We start from the raw sequence: 25478 nt of genomic DNA on the forward strand, positions 1-25478 counted from the left end.
GTTAGCAAATTTCTAGGAAAGAATGATTTTGTCTCAAACTATTTTCAAAAGAATAATACCCCAGCGTCTGTCTAGGTAAGCTATTCAAATGCATTCTCAATAGTTTCGAGAAACGGTTCTTTTTATTATTCTAGCTCTTCGAGCATTCATATTCTTAAATACAATATGTTCAGAGCACGTGTTGCAACAAATAACATATATCTACAATTTTTAAATTTTAGGAGAGCACATGGTCGCCATTTGTGGCTCAAACTCAGTTTTGCATTGAATAAATGATTATAATACTGAAGAAAACTTCATTTGAATCAGTTTAGCTTTTGAGTGAAATCTCGTAAATCAATCTCGTACATATGTATACAAACTCTTCTGAATGGAATTTTAAGTTATTCAATTTATTGATTTCAATAATTTCTTTTACAGAACGTTCTCTTCTCTGTGGGCAGCGCTTTTCTTTACTATGTCAATCACTTCAAGTTGTACAGTTCGTTTTGTGCAAGTCATTCCAAAGCTCAAAAAGTGTTACATCCCAGTAAGTATCTTCATTTCTATATTTTCCAATTGATATTATGAATGATTCGGGACCGATTATCTGAATCCCCATTATTATTTACGAGTGTGAAGTTATAGTTATTTACAATTCATTCATGAATAATTGCAAAGAAGTACATTAATAATTAGTGTGTCATCTGGATATAATGGCATCGATAGTTAATTATTTGACAATGAGCTATCCAATCGAAATAAATGAAAATCAGTAATTTTGAAGTAGTCTCCTTGAGTCTATGACATTGAAACAATTGGCATTAGTTCAATTGTTTGTGTTACAAAACTTAAAAGTGGAAATCGTGTTTCGGTTTTCTAAAGTTGATGACAATAATAAAGGGAACTTAATTTGAATCAGTTGAGCTTTCGAGTGAAATCTCGTAAATCAATCTACAACAAAAACACTATTATTGAATCCACAATATTATATCAAAAGTCATAATAAAAGGATACATATACTTGTAATTAAAAAATTGAGTTGATAATCTTTAGTTAATTAGTCATTTATTATTTTAAGGGATTAATTTTAGCATGATAACTAATATGAATAATGTGGTTGCTGTTTCAGATGAGGGAAACCAAGCACTGCAAGAGTTCCTATCTTCTAGAAATCCCCGTCAACAACATTCCTCTACACTTGAATCGTACCTGATTAAACCCATACAAAGAATACTCAAATATCCGCTGCTTTTGCAGCAGCTTAGAAACTTGACTGATCCTCAATCTGATCAACATTTACATTTAGTCGGTAAGTTCAAAATTTGTTCATCATGTATTCAATTTGTTTGGAATAATATTATGAACTATGATAGTAATTTATTATATAGTAGGTATCAATAATAAATATACATACTATGAATTTCAATTCTCAATAACTAAATTCACTAATATTGAACTTATGTAAACGTGTTAACCGTATTCTCAATTCCATTGCAGTTAACTTTTGAAACCTTCCGAAATATCTTTACAGTTCAACCTTGAATGAATGTGACTATCAATATTACCAATGTAACAACCAAGTGTAGGCTATATCAATAAAGAATGTTTAAATATATTTTTACCTCATTTTCATCCGTATGATTTCAATTCCATTGTAGTTAACTCTAGAAAAGCTACAGAAAATTATCACTTTGCATCCTTATTCAAACTGGATGTCGAATTATGCAATGAATGATTCTGTCTGTTGGATAAAAAGTCTTAACATTTTCTATGCACTCGCATGAGTGTAGTCTCATATTTATCATGATTATTTATATCAATTTAGTACCAGTTAACAACATAATGCTGATTATAATTTTATTAATCGAATATTGAATTTTGCAGAGGCTCTTAAAGGAATGGAAAAAGTAGCGGAGCACATCAATGAAATGCAAAGGATCCATGAGGAATATGGAGCCATATTTGATCATCTATTTAGGCAGCACCAGAAATCATGCAAACAAGTGAGTAATCTGAGTTATCCAAACTCTTAGTTATCATCACTTATTTTTGTAGTTTGAAACCTATTTAAATTGAAGTAGGTGCCTCATATTAACTCAAGTGAATCGGGAGGATGTGATTCACTGATAAATCAAGAGGAATATTGGCTGTCTACTGATGAATTATTCACTCTATATTCTTATGCTATTCATATATCCAATCATTTGTTGCACTTTTATGAATCTGTCAAAAATTGGAACAGACGTTTAACTAATGCCAAGTAATTATGGACTGTGTTGTATGTGTCTACTTACAAAAAATCAAACTAAGTTATTTCTCAAAAAACCGCATATACAATTGTAACAAATGTTGAAAATTTACATTGAAAAGTTTCGGAACCTCATCATCCATATATTTTATCATTGGACATAATCAACACTAATACCTCACATTCAAGAGACTTAACTAATCTACTTCATTAAAAAGCGCTGTAAGTTATCATGATGTGCTATACTGTTAAGGTTCTTCCTGTAAACTATGTACCAATCATGATGGATATCTAGCCTATATTGAGAAATACTGTTGAACAAATGAGACGATGACATGATGATGTTGTCAATACCACTTTAATTTTGTTTTTACAAAAGGACCATGGTTTCGGGGCTACACCTGCCCCATCCTCAGCTAGATTGGTGCATTTTTCATTATGGAGAAATACCACAATATCTCTTCAAAAACAATCAAATACTACTATTCCTATTTCAGTTTTCTAACACTATAAAAAATTGTTAGAAAATAAATAATATGTTATTAGCTTTGCTCAGACTTAACATTGAGGAGTACCGTATTTCAACTTCCTGAGCTGAAATTAATTCTTGAATGTTCACCCTAAATTCATCTTCCTTCCATAGCCAATTGATCTCAGTCCTGGTGATTTGCTCTACTACGGAGGTGTTGAGTGGCTCAACATTTCCGATTTCCTTGGAAAAATCAAGAAGGGTCTTGAACTTCATGCGATGTGCTTTGTTTTCAAATCGGCTGTGGTATTCCTCTGCAAAGAACGACTCAGACAGAAGAAGAAGTTGATGGTGAGTTTTCGTTTAATATTAATAAATTACAAAAATTAAAGACTTTAAGTCAATGAATATATTTAAGAAATAAAAGAATTCTATATACAAATTATTTATATGAACATGAAGTAGGCCCTTCTGAACTTGGACTTGTATCAGACAGTTCATGATTTTAGATTTTTTTTTATTACGATCCAGATATAATAATAGAATGGTAATTCTATCCCTATGGAAATCCCTATCCCTATCCCTATGAATGATCCCTATCCAAATAAAGCATTAAAAATGTACATAATAGGCTACATTTGCTTCTTTTAAATCACACAACAGGAGTGAGCTTTATTTTTCTCATAACAATAAAATCCCTATCCCTATGAATGAACCCTATCCAAATCAAGCATTAAAAATCTACATAATAGGCTACAGTTTCTTCTTTTAAATCACACAACAGGATTGAGCTTTATTTTTCTAATAACAATAAAATCCCTATCCCTATGAATGATCCCTTTCCAAATGAAGTATTAAAAATTTACATAGACTACAGTTGCATCTTTTAAATCACACAACAGGAGTGAGCTTCATTTTTCTCTTAACAATAAAATGGAGAACCTTTCAAGATTTAAAATTTCCAGGTTTTTCAAATTTTGGACTTTTTCAATTGTGGTTAAACTGGTTCAATTCATGTTAGAATTATTTTTCATATAAGGTATGTTTTGTAAAAACTTCATTGGTTACAATTCTGGAAAATGTTTTTGTTTGTTTTGGATTGTAAATTGGAGTGTGTAATTGAGAAATGTGGAAGTGGCACTACCTAGCTACATTATTGGACTGTTGTGTAAATTAAAATTGAACAGTTCTGGTCTCAAGCCTGTGGTACTCTTCTGAAAGATGTGTTATTCTGAGTGATTGAATGAAAATTCAATTGAATTAATTATCTTCGTTTAAAATTTTCCATACTAATGTATTATTAATTTAAATTGCAGAGTGTGGCTAGTAAAGGCAGTGCCAACGAGGTGGAAATAATCCGTTACCAAGTGCTGATTCCCGTGACTGAGGTGCAGGTGAGAGCCAGCTCAGCCAAGGACATGGATTCGCACTTCTTGTGGGAACTCATTCATCTCAGGTCCCAGTTGCAGAGGCGATCCGAAAAAGTCTATGTTCTCTCAAACAGGTAAACACTAGGACTTCACTCAATATAATATTTTATTATACTTCACTATTATACAACACTTCAATATTATTGAAGAAATGTCAATTTAATATGATATGATTAAGATGAAGTACTAAACCCTGCATACAGGGACATTTAGGGGCGATTGCTGGGATTATCTCTTGCGCTCGGCTAAAAACCGGTTTTTGCGCCGCGGATCAAAAATCGGTTTGCTGAGATTGGGATTAACCACGCTCGAGCGCAAAAGTTGGCCGACCGGCAATTATCGCAGGGAAAAACCCGCGGTCTAAAAATCGGTTTGCTGAGTTCCTGTCTAGGCTAAAAACTAATCTCGGTGGATTTCTGAGTTCAAGCGTAGATCAACTCGGGTTCAAAAGATAATCTCGGTGGTCGGGATCAGGCTAAAATGAGATAATCTCAGGAGCAAAAATGATGATTTTAGACCTGATAGGAGGCAGATTTAAGTTCGGGATTAAGCTATTAACTTGCTATTGTTTCGATTTTATCAAAAACCAGTATCAAATTGAGGTTCGTCTTTGAATTCTGAACAATTTCATTATCCATAAAGTCATATTTGAAATGTTTTTCCACTGATGTTCAAAACATACTAACATAAGGAAGTGAAAATAGTAGCGGCCAATAGCTAATACAGGAACCCGGAATTGAAAATGTCCGAAACTCAAATGTACGGTACAAGACATTTTCAATTCCACATTTCCGTAGTAGGTAGTGGACGCCCGCCTATTTGACGCTATAAAAACACATTTCAAAATTTTTAAAATTCCTAATACTCCATCAATGCATGATAATAGCCTATAATTGAAGTGAAAATTCTTGTAGAATTGTTCCTTACGGTGATGGAATAGAATATTATTCACTGCCATTGTTTCACTTGTATATTTCAATTTATGATTTATATTTCTTGATCTATTATGAACTGCTATGTTATTTAAAATGACTTGAATTCCTTGTTCCATCACGAACTGTTAGGTTCCATCAATCTCAACACTATGAGGACGACTTGCAAACTATATTCATGAATATTATACCATACTCCCGACCATTTAAAGCAGCTGCCACTCAGCAAATTTATGCGGGTTTTGAAAGAGTTATTGAGTGCTTGTACACTGTTGAATATTTTTAGGTTCACTGTAGTCAACAAGGTTTTACAACGTCTAGTATATTTTTTACTAATAGTTTTGTTGTTAACCTTTTATTGTCTGACAGGTTATAACCTGTTTTATGCTGTCTGACAATGGTCCATGTATTGTAATATTTCAATAAATATTCGAGAAATATTTATTCATTTATTCATTATAATTACGAGAAATAGTTCACAGTATCACTGAATGAAGCATAATTTAAATCACATAGCGACATAGGATTCATTGTCAGCAAGTTTAATTTTCATTAAACTTGAGTCTTACCGTGTCAATGTATTTGTAAATTTAAATGTTTTTCAGCCTACTCCCACTTCTACGTAGGATAATCATGGATTTATTAAAATACTGTGTTTTCTTTTTGCAGTACATCTGATTTCCGCAATGCTTTCCTGAAAACGATAAGACAGATAATAAGAGAGAGTGTGAGGAACATGAGCATACCAGCCACCAAACCTGGGACGTCTCCTTCCCAACTGGTCAGCAATACAGCCACTCTGGGCAGAGTTACACCTGGGAATGCGAGTGAGTTTTACTTTATCACGGCGTTTGCTAAAACTGTTTTTTGAAATTATTAGTTCAATTGTTATTCTAAAAATGAGTTCAATTTCTTTATCGATTCTTCATAGGAGAATTCCAGCATACTCATCAGTGTCAGAATCGTATTCTTATTAACAGTGACTGAATGGTACGGTAACCTCAAAAGTGAATTAGGTTGCATGACGTTTAGATCATTCTTCACCTTCAGGTTTGAGTATGTTAAGCAACTCAATTCAACTCAATTCTACTATTAAATTTCACTTCTGGAATATGAACTCTAATATTTCTCTCTTCAATGATGTTTTATGATATCATGTCCTCTATCACATGTATTTGATTTGTGAAAAAGTTAACTCTTCTATGTAGGGAAGTTTTCCCTTGAATATACCCCATCAAGCTAATTCACTACCAAACTACTTTTTCCATGTAGTTTCTAGAGTATTTTTTCCAATGTTAGGTTACTAATATTTTTTGTTTTGATAATTATTTTATTTGAATCTTATTTGTTATGTAAATGAAGCATATTTTTGGAGTTTTAATAAATGACCAATATAGAGAGCTCAACAGATTTTGTCTATTTTTCATGCGTTTTGTATGTAATTAAGGATTATTTTTCCAAGGTTGCGTTTGTCTATTATAGACTGATTCTACATCTTTCTTTTCAAAATTAAATTTTCTACAAGTTCTTTAAGAAAATATATATTTTGTGTTTATTGTACATTTAACATAGTAAATCTGCTTCAAACCTTGAAGGAACTTGTTTTTTGGGACCAAGTTTCGCCTATTTCGTCACATATCTCAAAAACTGCTGTAGCTAACGGTCTGGAAACGGTTTTATTTAATTTCTCAGTTCATTTTACATGAAGTACGCTGAATTTAACATCTTAATTAACAGCCAACCATTACTCGTAGGGTAGTGAGATTCAGACGGAATCTTTCACTCTGTATAACTTGGTAACTAAGCATTTTCGGACCTATCATAATTATAACTTTTCTTATTTTGACACCCCCTGGCTTATGGGCACCTTTTTTCAGAACAACCTGTATTTGATTTTCCATTTAATTTATATGTTCTATTTTTTCCATATTATTTTATATTTTATTTTCATGTATATTTTGGAAATGATTGAATGTTGTGTGGTGATGTTGCTGATGCAGATGCTCACAAACAACAAGGCATGGAGCAGCAGCCAATGATGAGCAAGACGGTGACGGCGAGCGGCGTGGTGATAATGCAGGGCTCGCACACACTCGGCAAGCCCAAGAAGCCGCCCAAGGGACCGCAGCGCCACTCGGCCGGAAACATCGACTACGACAACATCGAGATGTCACCGGATGTCCCCCCTCAGACCAGTCAGCACTTCCGCTCCAGGAGCAAGACTGTCTCCGATGTTGGTCAGTACAGCTCTTTCAAAATCAATAAAATCGCTGTTGTCAAACTCTTGCAAAGAATACAGAGATATGGCCACCAAATATTACTTCAAATTTCTCAATGTCTTCTATTAAGTAATAATCTAGCAACATAGCAAAACGTTTTTTGGGTGCAAATTTAAACAGAAGTTTGTGATAGATTACAATTTGAAGCAATTTTGGACATTTGTAAAGGTGAAGATGATTTGAAAATGTTTTTTTTTGTGTGAGAATTCAAAATTGAGTTTTAACCTTCTTCAACCTCAAAATTGTTCCAGCAATTAAATATGTGTAACGCTAGTTCGCCTCCATAGTGCAAATTGGGTGCTAAATAGACCAGCAAATGATGGCGGTCAGACAAACTTATGTTCTCCTGACCGAAACCTACACAACATCTCAAAGAATTTGTGTATAACTAGAATCTAGGCATTTGAGACTCATGAGCTATATTGTTGTATATCTGCCATACGCTAAATAAATAAATAAATCGATTGCATGAATTATTTGATTAGAAAGATAAGGGTGAAAGACTGACCCCTATATTTTGGCCATCATCAATATAAATTTTGGCATAACTTCAAGTTGCTTTATATGAACATGAATTTTTATTCATGTTTATAAGGATGAGGGCATTCATTACCCTCACTCTTATCTCACTCTTTCACTCTTATCTCTTCTACAATATGAGTAACTATAATGCAATTTGTCATACTCATTTTTTCCAGGGCTACTAGAATTATTGAAAAACATTACAATTTATCAAATACCCTTTTTATTTAATCAAATCACAACTAGTTTCAACCGCATTTTCAAGTGTAACGGTATTTTATTCATTTATACAATAAGCAAATTATCAAAATGATAGGGAGAGGAAAAATAAGGTAACCATATGCTATTCCCGTCCCAAGTTTAGATAACACATAGTCCGAAATAGGTTAAGTCTTGTAGTTCTTCAATTCACAAAATTTTCAGTCCTCAAGTATTTTCACGAAGTAGATTTTCAAATGTAGGTGCTTCAAAACTAAACATAGAAGAAATATTTCACATTATTTAGGAAATATCCACATATTAAAAATATAATTTTGAAGGATTATTGTAATAATTATTGTATGTAATGTTATTTAATTTAATTTGATTTGATGTTGCAGTAGGTTTAAGCTCTCAAAAGTAATTTTCGAGTGTAATTTATTATGAAATGTTATTGAATAAAACTTGATTCGGTTTGATTTTAAGAGTTAAGATACCGTTCAATTGATTCCCTTGATTATTTGTCTATGTTTGATGTTGCAGACGAGGCTACAGAGAAGAGCGGCAAACACGATTGTGACCCGGGCACCAAGTCGGAGGGCGAAGACGACACGCACGCGCATGCGGGCACAAGCGGAGGCGGCAAGGGCAGCAAGTCGTCACTGGGTCGCACCCCCAACCACCTCACTCTCAGCACCACCTCCACCCTGTCTGCGGGCAGCACCGGCAGTCAGGCGAGGCTCATCCAGAGCTCACAGCAGCCCGAGAACTATCACCCGCCCACCGTCAAGGACCTCGGTAAGCATCACCGCAAGCAGCACCCCATTCCCGGCCCCTCGGCTCCCGCCACAGTCACGGCGGTGGCACCCTGTATGCAGTGCTACCTGGCGGCCGCGCGCGACAAGTGACAAAGCGACGCGGAAATGAGTTTCTAAGCCTACTCATTTCCGTGTTGTTTTCTAGGACGTCTCATTCTCGTGTTGTGACACACGAGATGGCTCCTGGTTCCCGTTGGTTGAATTGGCAACCAGCGGCCATTTCCGTGTTGTACTATATGGGTAGCACACGACGAGATGGCTCCTGGTTTTCGTTGGTTGGATTGATAACCAGCGGCAATTTTTTTGATGTACTATATGGGTAGCATACAACGAAATGGCTCCTAACTCTCGTTGGTTGAATTGACAAACAGCGGCCATCTCGTCTTGCACTACTTAGTGGTAATGCTTGAACTCATTTCTGATTAATAGTATCAATAGCTTGTAATACTCAAACTAGCTCTCATGATTCTCCAGACAAGAACAAGTTCAGTTAGGCCCAGTAACGTATTTTAAGTCTCTCAGGAGTGATTCAAAATTCCAGAGCTATTTAACTGAAGATAGAGAACTAGCTTCTAAGCTAGACATGGAGTCACCGAAAATTAGAAGCACCGCCTGAGCAAGAAAGATTCGATATCTAAGTTTTTCAATTCTCAATCCAGTTTCAGTATATTTTTCTAAACCATAATCTGTGCGAACCTCACTAGTGTAATGGCAGCATTGTTCTTATGGAGTGGTACAGTGCTGCCAGATTCCACAGTGGTTAGAAATCCTGTGAAATAATTGTGTTGAAAAAACTAAAAAGATAGCACACCCAGGTCTTTTTGACAGAATTAGAATAAAAACGGCAATAGTATGCTCTTATTCTCGTGGGAAATATCATTGACCATAGAGCAATAAAAATTAAGGTTTTTTGAAACATAGTTCACATTAAACTGTTAATCTAATCAAATTATATTATTTCCGTGTTACCTAGAGAAACAAGCCCCTCATTTCAATCAGGTTCAAGGTGTATATCACAGTAAAAAAATGCACGGCTGATGTGAAATTACTTGAAATGTGCTTTCTTGATTCAGTCGGTAGTATTTAGTTATCATTCATTTCAAATAGCATCAGAAATGAGTTCTTGGATTACCCATTTTTGTTGAACCCTAGTCAAGTGGATGAAAATTATAATGAGACCTCTTATACGGGGGTGGACTGTACCTCTTGTATGTTTCAAATAATGTGGGTTGATTATGAGGGACAAGGTAACAAAGAGTAAATAACCGAGGTGAACTTATAAATTAGCTAAAGAAAACATTAACAACTCATCCCAATGTAATTACTCCATTACTCGTGCTTTGGTACCTCATGAATATAATAATACACAATTTGAGATCTGCATGATCCTTACTTATGAGAATTTGAGAGCATTTTTATTGTCAAGTCACACTTTAGTATGAACGACGATTACGCAATAATGTTAATAAGGACAGGACTTAAATCTATATCTTTTAGTCAAGTAAAATACCCATTGAAACTAGTCTACTCAGTTGGAATGAAAAATACTGAATACTGTACTGACTTTCAATAATTGAATCTCCAAGTTTGAAATAACTCGAATTCAATAAATATAGGCTAACATCAAGATTGATATTCTCAACAACGAAACTTATTCCTTTCTATTGGGAAGGAAACAATAGAATAATTTGTCAATGTCTTAGATATGAAGACAAAATCTTCATTTTTCTTCAACGGCAATGTTGATCAATTAAATTGAGTACTATACTATATAAGATCAGATGAAACTCTCCTCTATCATCAGCTGGAACTTCTTGATTGACTGTGCCATCAACCAAGTTGTTTCTAGATTGAATATGAAAATGATAGTTGAGTTTCAAATTGAAGTGATACTTGTTTGATTATGACAGCGAATAATCGTTACCATTATTCACATAAAATGTTTTTATGATGAAGCCAAAGAGTATGAAATATTTTTCTATAAAGACTCAAGTAGAACTTTAAGGTATAAGTATGTGTTCTGGGTTCGTCAAGCTGAAATCTTATAATTCTCATAAATCTCAGTTGATAATGTATCTGTAATATAGAATTCCATGAAAAAAATACAGGGAATATGAATTATATTACAATATAAATTATGGTATGATATTGATTACCTAGTTATTCTTTTGAGATAACTCCATGACAGAGTATTCCTCCCAGTCTACTTTATTTGAATCACATCAACATAATTTTTTTAGGCATCCAGAATATCAAAATAGATCAGTAGGCCCAACAAATGAGAATTGAGAATATCACCATCTTATGAAAATTGATAATGATTCTGTATTTTTTATTTCCACATACATTTTTTTATTTTTATGTCCCGTTTTCCTCTTTTCTTTGTTGTATCGACATACTATTTAATTGAAGGAGAAAACATGTTCTGTCCTGTAAGCTGATTACATCTGTGTTTCCATCTGAAAATTTCAAATAATGTAATTTCATGCTTTCCAGGGTTTATCGAATGTCCTTACCGTATTGAATGAATGACAATGCTTTTGAAACTACTCTGTCATAGAATTATCGCTAAATGAATAAACTCATCAATCTTGATGAATAAATCCAGATAGAATTGCGTTAAGTTTCAGATCCTATTAATGCAAAATGAATAAACATTTATTGCTCTATCAATAAATTCCAAAAAAACTAAATCATTACTAAACCTTATTGTTTTTTATTCTTATTCAATCAAGTATAGATAAGAATATATATTATTGAAATCGTGGAATTCTATTTAAACATAACACGAAATATGTAAATTTTCACTAGTTTAGACTTAGATATTGCACGGGAATAATTTCCCCATTAAGAAGTTGCTGTGATTATATGTATGATATCCAGGGTTATAACGATACACTATTGGAATTGATAATGTGTCTCAGTTCATAAAAACTATGAGAGTTGTAAGTGAGCTTAGAACAAACCTATACAGACTCTATGGTGAGGTATAGATGTCTAAAAATGGTTCCACGAGATTCATTTGTTGAATTCGTGCGAGGACTTCGCCAGGAGTTATGAGGGAGTTGCTTTCATGGACAAATCGGTGCAAGGCAATTCACAACTTCTGAAATATGCTCCAAAATACTTCGTGTGCTAAGTGAAGTGGATATTCAACACAAACAGTGAGTGTTTATGTGGGGAGTGATCAAAAACTTGTGATTGATCCCAAACGTGAGTTATTGATCCGATTACTCACTGTATTTTAGCTCGCGTTTGATGACAGATTTTGAGTAAGTGCTCGATTCTTGTCACAAGCAAATACTCTACTCAAACAATGAACTCTATTTTGTTGAGTATTTGCATCTCTAACAAGCTCTTGTTAGGAAATTTGATGGACAATGAGGGAGAACGGCGACTCGATTTTCTCAGTGAATCAAAAACTTCTACTTATATCTACGAACAAACACTTGCCTCCAAGGGATGTGAACTCTGGGCTATTGGAGAATTCCCTTGAAATCGTGTTACAAGTTGTGTATATTCTCTGCCCAGACTTATTGTCGAAAATTAATTGTATTTGTTAGATAGTATTTTATTGTTCATTTTTAAAAATGAAGGAAACAGGTGAAGAGTTTTTTAAAATTGTTTAGCAATATCAGAATCTTGGTATACCGAAAGATATTTCGAGAAAACACTTATGAACTTACCATTTCTGTTGAATAGAATTGATCTGTATATAAATGATAAACATATTCATATTATATCTTGGTTGATCCGGAATCATGGCAGATGGAATCAATTCATTATTACATCACGGTCAGAGAAACTCAAAAAAATATATTCATTGATCTGAATGTGTTTTAACACATCGTGAGAATAGAATAGAATCGCTGCCTTTATTTTTTGAGACTGGAAGAATACAATCTTTAAGATGCTTGTGATTGAATCTGATTCAGAAAAATGTCAATGATCAAAATATTGACCCTCACAATATAATTTATACAACAAACCAAGAAGCTCTCACTGAAAGACATCTAAGTTTTACCAAATAATATCCAATGAATAAAAGATATGAATTATGAATGCATATATTTTACCTGAATGTTTCTCAATATATCCTGAGTCATTGAACATGTTTTTATAATGTTTTGCCGTGATCGAGACCTGTAAATTTTAGCCTAAATAATCAATCAGATTCAAGTTGGACTCTTTCCTTTCTTATGAGTCTGCCGTTACTGATTTGAATAACTAAATACAGTGATTTTTTAAATAAATTTTAGAAAGAACCAAAGTTTATTTGGCTTCTTTTACTACACTCTGGCTTCGTTGTTCAATGAAATGTCCCTTCTGTTCATCATTTTTTCAGGTATTATCAACTCACAATGTGATCTGAACTTATACAAAAAAAATGTCAGATATAATCGAAATTAAAATTATATTATAATTGATCCTCACATAATAAGTATTTATTATGAGTTTGAATAATGTTTAGTTTGATCAAAATGATAGCATGAAGTTTCACCATTCCATCATCAATAATTTTATTGATTTATTCAATTTATTTATTTATTTATTCAATCATTAAGAATTACACAACTTACAGAAAAGTACCACAGGCTTATAAGCCCAAAACGGTTCCAATTCTAATTTATACAACAGTCCAAATGTAGCTAGGTTATGTGTCCCTTAACATTCTCCTATTTCACACTCAATTTACAATTCGAAACACACAAAGATCATTTTCGCATCGAAATCACTATACTGTAATATTTCTTAGCCCACATAGGTTATATATATTTTCAATTAGAATTATACTTTTGACTTTCTCAAATTTGAGTCAGATCAGAGAAATGAATCTCGTGTATGACAAAAACTCTTCACCTGCTTTTTTCATCAAAGAATAATTGTTTATTATTGTTAAATGATTCATTAGAACACAACGTGAATACTTTGGTAATTGTTGCTTTTCAATGATTTGTGACAACTAGAGTCGAAATATACATTAAAAATAGATAGTAAAGGTTTTAAATATAATTTCTTAAATCTGATTTACGATTTATCAGTGATGTGATACATAATTTTACAGTCAATTGATGTGTTCCCTCGAATCTAGCTTATTGAATTTATCCAAACTCAATTATTCTCAATTCAAGTTGTACTTGGTAGATTTTGAAATTTCATTGAATACTACTTTTATTCGAATAGATTATTATGATCTGATAGATATTGCTCATCGTTTAATTTTTGTTTAGAAATAGGTCTTATTGTTCGATTATATTGTAGGGAAATTTCAGATTTTATGTCTGTTTTATTCTAGTTACTTGAAAGTAGCGAATCATTTTAATCTAACTTCAACAATTGCATCTATTTAGGTAGCATTAACTATAATCAATATAAATGATAATATCAATTATTTTTATAATGGATAAATAATAAATATTTGGTTGGTTACCGTAAATAATTTCTCCACACATGGTATAAAATGAGATCTTTCCTGGATGAACTAGGATATAAGAACTTTTTCTTATAATGTTGGAGATTATTTCGAGTCTTATTTCAATATATTAATTCCGTGATATTAGAATTGCAATTTCTATTGATCTATTTTATAAGTATCCCACTTTGCTCCGATTTTTTATTTATTTCATTTGATCTGTTTGCTGAGCTACGGTACTCCATTTATTTCTTAAATTTATTTATTTTAATTAGTAGGCTACTGTACGGTACTAATTTTTCAGTGAATACCGTAATTCAGTTCGCATGGAGAGATATAGATTGTCAATTATTTTATTCTTATGCGTAATCTTAAGAGCTGCATCAAACGTAAAAGAGTTGAATCGTCATAGAATTGATAATCATTGAAAACTTGAACTTACTTCATAAATTGAACTGGTCAATATTTATTTTCTTACTTTTTTAATCGAACTAGTTCCTTCTGTAGATAGGTATCTATTAAATCTCTATAAGATTTTCTATTTTTTATAAAATTTTAATTATTTTGTCTTGGAGTGATTGAAATTAATTTTCATAATAACTTTATAATGAAATGGAAGTTGACTCTTCCAGTTTAAAAAGTTTCCAACAAAAATGAATAATTCTGTAACTTCACTTTTCGAACAAAAGCATTTAAAAAGATTTGTGAATAGGTTGAACTAGGATATATTCATCACTAATATCAATTTCAACCGAACATTTAATTCATCTAAACCAAAATTCACATCTACGTTGTAATGTGGTGCATTCTCAAATTATTGTTTAAATCATAATTACTTATAATAATGACATAATGACAGTAACTCTTCTTCTGTAGTGGGAAATGTTTTCATTTCTCTGATTAAAAACAAGGTAACACTATTCAATATGTTTCCTATATTATCCAGCTGTCCTATATTAGGGACTAAAATGGAACTTTTCTACTCTATGGTGACTTTTCTCCCCATGTCTACCTGATTTCACCTCCATCTACACCAATGTTCATAACAATAATTGCCCCCCAGCCAGTTTACCCAATTGGTCCAAGGTTTTGCAACCTTCAGTCTGCGATCGCTACCTGGTTGTGGGTTCGAATCCCACCCGGGCCATGGTCGTTTAATCATGTAATTTCATCAACCATGCACAGTAAACAGTGCCGGTATTCCATCATATTCACTCTATTTCCATGCTTAAAACATACTCACATGAATGTTCTACTCTAATATCGGCCGGGTCCACACTCTTTCCAAGTCACTTGCCAAGCGGCTCGCTGTACACATCTATACGGGCGGAGTGAAGGCGAGCGATGACATAGTAAAGCATCCACATTCATGCGTTCGTCGTCATTTGTACACACTTGGCAAGAGTGTGGATCCAGAATCAAGTGAAGGATCTTCTCTCTAGAGTAATAAAAGTAGTACTTTTTAGGAAGTATAATACGACTTTGGAGAGTGGAAGGAAGAAAATTCACCCATATTTGCAGTAGCAGAAGTCGTCGGGGTGATTTACAGCATTTAATTGGGATTTTCTTTTAATAATCATTATTCACCAATTAGCATTTGAACAAATGCAACTTCCAATTTATTTCCATCTGTAAAACTATTTCTTTAATTTCCTTCAACTTGATGACTTCCTTCATCCGTTCATCGTATGCCTATGAGATTTTAAAAGATGTTGAGAGTTGCATTTTTCTATCCTTTTTCATCCAGAACTGATCTCAAACTACCACAATTTTCAAATAAATCATTGAATCTTATTTAGAATGATAAAGGCATTACAATCTTCTAATAATTCAATCAATAATAAAATTTTAGAAAACAAATTTTTACACTCAATATTAGTGATTCGCCTATTAAGTCAATAAAATAATCTAAAAAGGTTGTATCACTATAAAAAATATGCTATATGATCAGTATTATTTTAAGTAGGTAATAATTATTGTTATTCAATGAAATCGTAATTCAGTTTTCAAAACTATAATACGAAATTTATTTGTGGTGTATATTATGAGGTAGAATAGCTAGTCAAGTGTAGGGAATATTGTGAATTTGATAAGAAAGGGTTGAATGATGATGAAGAGTACAATGTTATGTTTATCATATTTATTCATATTCAATATGATCACAAATATGTTTTAAATTATAATATGTTGTATATTTTGAGTGTAGCCCTTACTTTTTCATCAGATCATCTTTTGGAAATTGAATCCAATACTCTTTTACTTTGTATGACTGGTTTTGCATGTAGCCTAGATAACAATTGAAATAAGAGTATCCACAGTAATTGGTTTCCTGTAAGAGAAAAATAACTTGTGTGAGAACGTCTTTGATGGTAATAACCATACCGTATTTATTTTTTTACAGACCTATAAAAATGGTTTGCATAGATTATTAAAAATCAAAACTCCTCATTATTGTATTTTTTTATATGAATAACAGTATTCATCTATATTAGATTTTCTTATCAGAGTTTTTGTCATTCAAAGTTTTTTGTTGAAACTGCTAACATGAGATTGTAAATCAAGCTGAAAATTCAAGCTGATTTCAATTGAATTCAAATTGTGATATTTCCTCCAAAAATAAATTATACTTGACTCAGTTTAAGTAGTATTTATAAAAAAATGTATGTATAAAAGTAGGCATATGTGATGTTCGGACTCTGATAGAATGGAATGAATATCACATTTATTGAATGTTTACAGAATTCAAGAATTCATAATCTTACAAGTGGTATCAGACCTTCTCCTTTTCAATGCATGCAGGACCAGTCATTTCTTATTTTCTTCAAATCGCGTTTATTGGTTGAAATTTGTTTCCGTCAACCTTGAGCTGTTGGATGAATATGTTACTCCTGATAATGTTGATAGTGACTCAGCAAATAATCTGTAACAAATTATTTTGTTATCCACGAAAAGTACTGCAACCAATTCCTAAAACCTTGATCTCATATTTCCAAATCAGTTCGAATTTATCAATAAATCGCAGCGAATATAATTATTCTAATTATAATGTAAAATTTTCCAATAGGATAAATTAGTATTCAAACCAAAAATAATTGAAAGAGCTACATATTGAATGAAACTATTCCTGGAGTGATGTCATTCTACTCGTAAATTACTTAAATCTATATTTATTGAATACAAAGATTCTTTATTTCACGAAATTATCCAAGTTAAAAACCATTTGTTCAAGATTTTTGGAAATTTTTTATTGAAGAAAATATTGATTCAATCCATCAGTAATCTAATACTAATCTATTTGAATGAGTTCAACTTGAATCAATGTTATGAATGTGCTAATGCTTTACTCTTAGGTCAGACTTGTTCAATAAAATTTTATTCCTATTAACCAAATTTGAAATTTGTCAACAGGATCAGTTTCAGTAGTCACTTGAAAAATCTCCATCAAACCCAAATTTCAAATAATAATAATTCTTCAGGTTTTGGAATTGGCTGTTTGTATTATTCAACAGGAAAGCTCTCGATTCAGTTTTCCCATTTCGATGTTTCATCATTTTTCAATTTATGATATTTGAATGAAATATGAATTCAAAGTGATAGTTTAATTTGATTTTAAACGTAACATGTTGCAATTTTTACAGTATTTGAATGACCTGTGATAGATACTGTTATACAGGAAAGTATACAATTCAATTTATTGATAGTTTAGGCTAATATTGTTGAGTAATAGTTATATTATTGTTCTAGCTCTAATACATTATATTTATCATATATTATTGTTATGTTTGTAAACTGTATTCATTATAAGGTAAGATATGATACCTACATGTTTTCACTATGATATTCTTCTATAAGTTGTTGATAATTTGGAATATTTTAAGTTCTCTAAACCTTACCAGTAAGATAGCATTACAATTGATGGTCAACTTGATATTGTGTTTGCTTAGGTACCTACTTTGTATTATCAGAGTTATCCTCCACATATTATTCCATTTAACAATTTAATTCAATTTTTAATTGTCATAGCTTTTGAAGATTTCATTGTTCATTCCATTCTCTAAGCCTATACCGTATTCTCACTTCTCACTCACTAAACACATACTTCTGTTTGCATAGAAGCCTGTTGAAATTTAATCGTGATTAAATTCCACGAGAGCCTTTTTTCGACAAAACCTTCTCGGATTGGTTCTCGTGGGGATTGGTATTCAATCGGGGTTAAAAATTAACAGACCTAATTGCAACCGGGTGAAGAATCCAATCAAAAATCCTTTGTTGTTATCACGTTAGAATTGTTTTAAATAGATAGAATTCTGCTCGTTATGGTTCTGAACTTTTTTTATATTTTCCAAGTTCATCAGGTTGTGCGGGCATATAAATAATAAAGTACAATGATCTTCCAAACAAATATATATGTTTATAATACTGTAATTACGGTACATTATAATACTTGTCTTTTCTCTTTAGTGCTACTTTTAATATAAATAAACATATAAATCTCAGTATCCTTTCAAATTATTTTATCACAACATGTTTCGCTTGAAAATGGCATTAATGTCCGAAACATATTGTGATAAAATAATTTAAAAAGGTACTGAGATTTATATTTTTATTTATATTATAACACTTTTATTTTTCAAAAAAATTTCTTTTGAGCAAATTGTTCTTGAATAGATGCATTTTTATATCACTTTATCCAGTTGACCAACTATTGTTGATTGAAAACTATCATTCTCAACTATAACTATCTTTGATGCTGGTTTGAAATTATTCTCTGTAGAAAATTCTGCTCATTCTTTGATTTTCACTGTCATATTGTATTATGTATCTTATTATTGAAGACTGCATTGATTAAATGGAAGTGTTTGAGGACCTGAGTCCGGTGCATCAATTTCCAAATCCTTCTAATCTTTACTGCAATATTGTGATACATAAACAGTAATTTTTTTAAATTCTAGATATCCCGTCGGTTTTCGTAGGTATAACTTACGGTATTTGAACATGGGCTCAAATGTTAACCCCAATTCAGAATTCATGGAAGAAGCTTTCACGGTTTCACATTTGTTTCTCAATGTCTAATAAATACTTTCTAAGATGAAAGGGAATTCTATTTATATTGATAAACTACCGTATAGTGAAGAGTTTAGCTACTTCGAATTTTCATCAGGATTATTAACGCATAATTGGATTTTAAGTAGTGATGCATTTGATTACTATGTGATTTTTAGATAAGTAGTGATCAATATGGATTGCAAGAAAACTATCTTTGGAAAAAACTATGATTGCGTTCAACTTAATTTGCCATTCCAAATCATAGATTATAATATTTTGAATAAAAGTCAGGGTGAATTGCTAAATCGTGAAATAATACCGTACTCTATCCTTTCCACATTTGAAGAAGAACTGTTTCCGATGTTAGCAACTCCTTTCCCAATTTTGATGAATTGAAAACTATTGAAGATCTATCAACTCTATTAGATTCTACTCTAACTTTGAAGTAACTGTGTCACTGATTCAACATTAATCATTTAGCCCAGTTGTCATTATTTTCAATCTGTAATAAATTCATCATCATTACATCACTATTTGTGAAATTCTTGACCTATTGGATTAATTCTGTACCTACATTAAAATTATCATAAGCTTAAAAAATTAAGAATATTATAGATTCCCGAAGAGTTTTTTCACTCTTGTTGAAGAGTTATTTATTTTACTTTGTTTCATACAATTTTGTACTATTATGATGATGTAAGAACTGATGCAGGTGAATAAATATTTGGTAATGAATTTGGTAAAAGACATTTGAAGGACTAAGTAGCTCTCATTTATAAATTTACATAGAATGTGTGAGGCTTGTCTATGTTTATAATCAACACTACATCTACTATATTTTTTGTTTCTGTTATATACTGAATAAAAACCATTGACTTGATGAGTACATTGTTTCACAAGGTAACTTACTTTGTATTACGAATGCTGGGATTATACCGTATTACAGTATTATATAAACATTGTAAAACTTGGAGTTTAGAGGTATTTTAGTGTATATGATCAAAGAAAAAAATTCTTACAAGAAATTTAATTTGTGAACATTTGAATAATATTGTAATATTGATTGTGTGTATTGTTTTGAATCCAACAGGAACTCGCAATAGGTATCACATTAAATTCATAAAATTTATTTCTGTAGTCTTTCGTAATCTTTGTAAAATGTGCTGTAAATAATATCAAACCTCCCTACAATTCTTGAAACCTTTACTGTCACTTCCAGCATGAAAACCTCTTTTCCAGTTTAATTTTTAGCTTATTTCCACCAAGCACAAGCTGATACCTCCGCACCCCGGTTCCTAAATAGGTAGGCTTCAGTAATATTGATTGAATTTTTTCAATTACCTCTACTAAATGCTATAAAGTAGTACTGTAGTGTCTTGCTGCTTATCCTAGATGATCTAAACCGCTATTTCTCATTTCTAACAAGCTTTTAAAATATTAAAAAATGTCTGTTGGTTTCCTACACTGCTGACAGAACTCAAACAACTCGTGATAAACCCTAACTGGAAAAACGGAAATGTGGTGTTTTATGCTGAACTAGACCTTTTACGATTGATCCCCTTGAGCCCAGGTTCACAAAGCACCAGCATAGGAAATGGATAATTATTTGTTTGCACAAAATGAAACCCATTCTCACACCCACAACACTCTACACCAACCCTCCCTTGCTGAAGAATATTTGTTGCTTTATATGTACACCCTGAAAATACCAAAATTATAAATTTCCCCACAAAATTGTAAATATTGATCACACGTGACACCTATTGCGTTTTTCAGTTTGATTTGGAACTTCCACGATTATAAGACTGATGAGGAATTGTTCCATTTTATTGGAATATTTCTCATGAATTATATATGTAATAAGCTTCTCAGTACCTACTCAGCTCCATCTGAACTTTCTCTAATCTTTAAGCTTCAGGTATCTTCTAGAAGTATAATTTATTATCTCTCTAACTTCAATATGTAACTCCTCTTGACAAGTCAATTCCCTTACAACCCATAAATGTAACTTCTATTTTTATCATGTTGTTAAAAAACCAGTTAATTAAGAAACTTTCACTAATCCAATCCATAAATATATTCCATTCCTCTATTTATGGAATCAACTCATAAATTTGATACATTGACATAAATTGATACAGTGGATCAAATAATATAATGGCTTGTGCTAAATCTTAAAGAATAAGTCAAAATAATATCCAGAATCCATATTTTAGACCAATATTAGAATAATCGAAGTGAAGGTCTATGAAAAAAGTTCCCAATAAACGAAAATCACCAAATATTCATTACTCACGATTGTGGAGAATCATAAATTTAACAGATTTCAAATAGCAAAATTTACATGAGACTATATGATTTTGTTGCAATCAGAATTCTCTGTCAAAGTATGCTTTTGATAGTATTCACCAGAGGCTGTGTCTCTTCATGTGAGACATTTTCCTCAATGAATTTCCCCTAATTTCTCTGCAACAGGTTCAATATTTGAAAGAGTTTATTTCCAACTGTAATATTTATATTTTCAAAATCAATAACAGTTTTTGTCATTTTGAATTGAAAATTAAATTGATTCAAAATTATAAATTCCTTTCAAATTTTCTAGTTGTTTAAAGATGAAAAGAATTTAATACTCCCTCATGTTCATCAGAATTACTCGTGAATTTCCAACTGCAAATTGACATCCTTCTATTTATCACAATAAACATTCATATTATCTTCCAATCTAATGAAGTTTTTACTAAATCATTTCCAATTTTGTAAAACCTCTTTCAAAATTTTATAATTCTATCTTCATTTATTAATTATAAAATCAATTCTGTAAACGATATAAATCTCAATCTAATTAGTTCCTCAGCTCAATGTCGATCTGTAATTATAATTAAAAATCCTGCAACTAGAAATATTATTTTGATCAAGGAATTGAGTTTCCAATAAAAAATATATTCTCATCTTAAAAAAATGTATAAACTGATCTAACTTTCATTTTAAGATCCTGTTGCCGGTAATGTTGGAATATAAGTATGACAAATAATAATAAAATCGGCAGTAATATTGAATTGGCGTTCCCCCCTTTCACAAAATTCATTAACATCATGAGTTTAAATTTCCAAATAACTAATTTTAAAATGATATATGAAATGATAGAAACCCATTTAAAAACTTGGTAATATTTAAACACAATAATGAAAAATAGTGAAGAACTCTACAGTAATATCCAATTGGGTTTTACATTCTTCAAAGTGGAAATCTTTCATAATGTATATAATCTTCTAAATAACTTACAATGAACCAAAAAATTATGTAGCCTATAACATTCTTCAATCCCAATATTAAACCACCTTTTTAATAATGAATCACAGTATTGACAAGTACTGAAAAATTCAGCAATTGGTGATTTTCTTCTTGTAAAAAAACTGTTAAAATGAGTAATTATAATCTTACCAATGATAAATTTAAAAAACATGTATAAAATGATCGAACCCCTCGTTGAAACCTTTCTAATATTGAAACATAATAATGACTTATATTAAAAGGCTCCCCAATAATAGGCCTATGTAATTGGCGTTTTCCCTTCAAAAAAAACAAACATGAGTATAATCTTCTAAATAACTAACAATAAACCAAAAATTATGTTAAAAATTATCAACTCCCATTATAAAACATGTTTAATATTGGAACCTAATTATAATTATAAATATATTGATGAACACGGCAGTAATATTCAATTGGCGTTTTCACCTTTCTAAAAAAATCGGTCATAATTACTTTTTTCATAATTTTATAATAATTTTCCATTCCCCCTCTAAACAATTTACCGTCATAAAACTGATGATAAATAAAATTTTAAAAGTGTGTATAAAATGATGGAACCCCATTAATTTAAAACGTTGTTGTTGTGGAAGATGATAATACTGGCGGACAAAATAATGAGAGCCAAACATGGTTTGAATGTTCTAGGGTCACCAGTGTGGAAACCAAGAGACATAGGGGACACGCTGACCTTGCCCCGAAAGAACAAAACCCCTTCCACCTCCTCTGCCACAGACTATCGCTCCCTAGGTCGGCGCGACCACTCCTCCAAGCAGTAAACTGCTGACTCAGTAATCTGCGCAGTAAACACACAATACTGCAAACTCTGCTCATCACCCAGGCTCCAGACCATCACAGCACAACTCCAACCCTCATCTAACAACGGTAACACATTATTTTCTATAAGTAATCGGTTGAAAGACTACATGTATGTGAGTGTATGTGTGTATTTTGTTGTTTTATCGGAGGACAATTTTCTCGGTAAGGTTGTAAGAGTTAAGATGGTTGTAGATCGCATGAAGAACGCAAGGTTTGGGCAATCAATATTAAATAATTGTTGGTCATTTCTTTCATTTATCAATGACTCATGCAAACCTGAATAATTGAATATTGTTGATCATCTCATTCATTCATCTATTATATAGCAAATGCACAAAGACTTCAAGCAACTCTTTAACAAGAGTTTTTATTTCAAATGATTGGCCAGATTACAGAACGGCAGTCTATGGTACTAATATAAAACTTCATATCCAAATTCATCCACTAATGACGACATTATGTCCACTATTGACGACAAACAGTTGACAACCATATTTTTCTTCATGCAATTAAATAAACATAGACTGATGTCCATCTCCACTGATGTCAAAAATATTAATAGACTTTTTCGATAGTAAAAATAATAAAATATGATAACTATTGTTTAACTATTGACCACAAGCAGTGAAAAACTATTGTTTAACTATTGACGACAAGCAGTGAACAACCATATTTTTCTTCATGCAATAAAAAACATGGAAATCTCCACTGATGTCAAAAATATAAATCGACTTTTTCGCTATAAAAATAATAAAATATGTTAGCTATTGTTAACACCTGGGTATCAGTTTGTGATACTGGGCATTAAATGATACTGGGTTATTTAATTTGGCACACTTGGGTTGATAGAATCCGCTGACTCCATGTTAAACTGCCGTATGAATCAAAACTGCTCCGATCATAATATGGTATTGATTCATATGGCGAGTCAGAGAATTCAGAGTTAGCCAATTCTATCAACCCTTGAGAATCACTCCATTGGTCAAAAAAGCTGTGTCTTGAAAAAAACAGGAGAAAGGTACTGTACCGGCACTAGTCTATCAAAACAGAATACTATTGAGTAGACTAACAATATGGATTGTATCAAATAGTACAATATTCTGTATTTATATAATACTTGATTTGAGTAACTGTAATATTCCTTTCACACAATGATACTCCAGTTTACTTGTATTAATACCCTTTCACTCGTTTATAGTTGAAACTATAATTAATACGTTGTTCAGAATAAGAAACGACACTGCCTTCTACAAGCAGCAAACTAAAATCTGTAGATGTGTGTCATTAATTGGTCGGAGAGTCAAATAATATAATACTAGTATAGTGTTGACGTGATGCCAAGTGACTGATGCTAGTCAACTAGACTAAAAAGAGAAAAGTGATCAGCAGTATGTTCACTGTAATCTCTAAACTCAGATTAACTAATCACTAAGCAAATTAACAATGAGATTAACTCTCATGGTCATTCGATTAACGATTTTGTCAATGCTATGACATTGTCATAGGTTTGACTTCTCTTAAAAGATTGTACATCATGAATCATACCTATGTGTACCAATATTCTCAATTTTCCTCAATTTATAATTGACTTATCCAAATCATGCGTTCTACATGAGAAATTGTATTTGTATTAACTTTTAGAAGTTGAATCAAGGTGATTTTTCAATGAATTTCTTAGTTCATCTTTCAATTTGAATGCGGAGATTGATATGATGATTTATATTAAACTTGATTTTGGAGAACATTCAGGATATATTCTTCTTCTAAATACATGAATGATGTTATTATGATGGTATTCCATCATTTTCCAGTAACCATTTCAATATTTATTCAATAATTATTCCATTGAAAACTAAAAATCATCATTACAATATAATATGATTGAACATAATATTATATATTGAATATAATATTCCAGTTATATTTTACAATTCATGCAACAATAGTTGATCTCAATTTATTATCCAAATGGATGAAGAAATTAAGAAATTATTGTGGCTTAGCCCATATTCA

The 25478-nt window shown here is 31.8% G+C and overlaps 1 protein-coding gene across 1 annotated transcript in view; it reads left to right on the plus strand.

Moving 5' to 3' along the window:
- Nucleotides 1–25283, plus strand: part of LOC111051144 — a 502268-nt gene extending 476985 nt beyond the window's left edge. Inside the window, exons 24-32 of the mRNA XM_039438199.1 lie at nt 421–529; nt 1112–1291; nt 1867–1985; nt 2874–3050; nt 4016–4203; nt 5731–5888; nt 7062–7298; nt 8604–8858; nt 23295–25283. Of these exons, the coding sequence (XP_039294133.1) occupies nt 421–529; nt 1112–1291; nt 1867–1985; nt 2874–3050; nt 4016–4203; nt 5731–5888; nt 7062–7298; nt 8604–8858; nt 23295–23425 (1554 nt within the window). The 3' untranslated portion in view covers nt 23426–25283. The remainder of the gene's footprint in view (nt 1–420; nt 530–1111; nt 1292–1866; nt 1986–2873; nt 3051–4015; nt 4204–5730; nt 5889–7061; nt 7299–8603; nt 8859–23294) is intronic.
- Nucleotides 25284–25478: the final 195 nt, after the last annotated feature.

This window comes from Nilaparvata lugens, chromosome 11 (genome assembly GCF_014356525.2).
Source record: "Nilaparvata lugens isolate BPH chromosome 11, ASM1435652v1, whole genome shotgun sequence".
Taxonomy (NCBI): domain Eukaryota; kingdom Metazoa; phylum Arthropoda; class Insecta; order Hemiptera; family Delphacidae; genus Nilaparvata; species Nilaparvata lugens.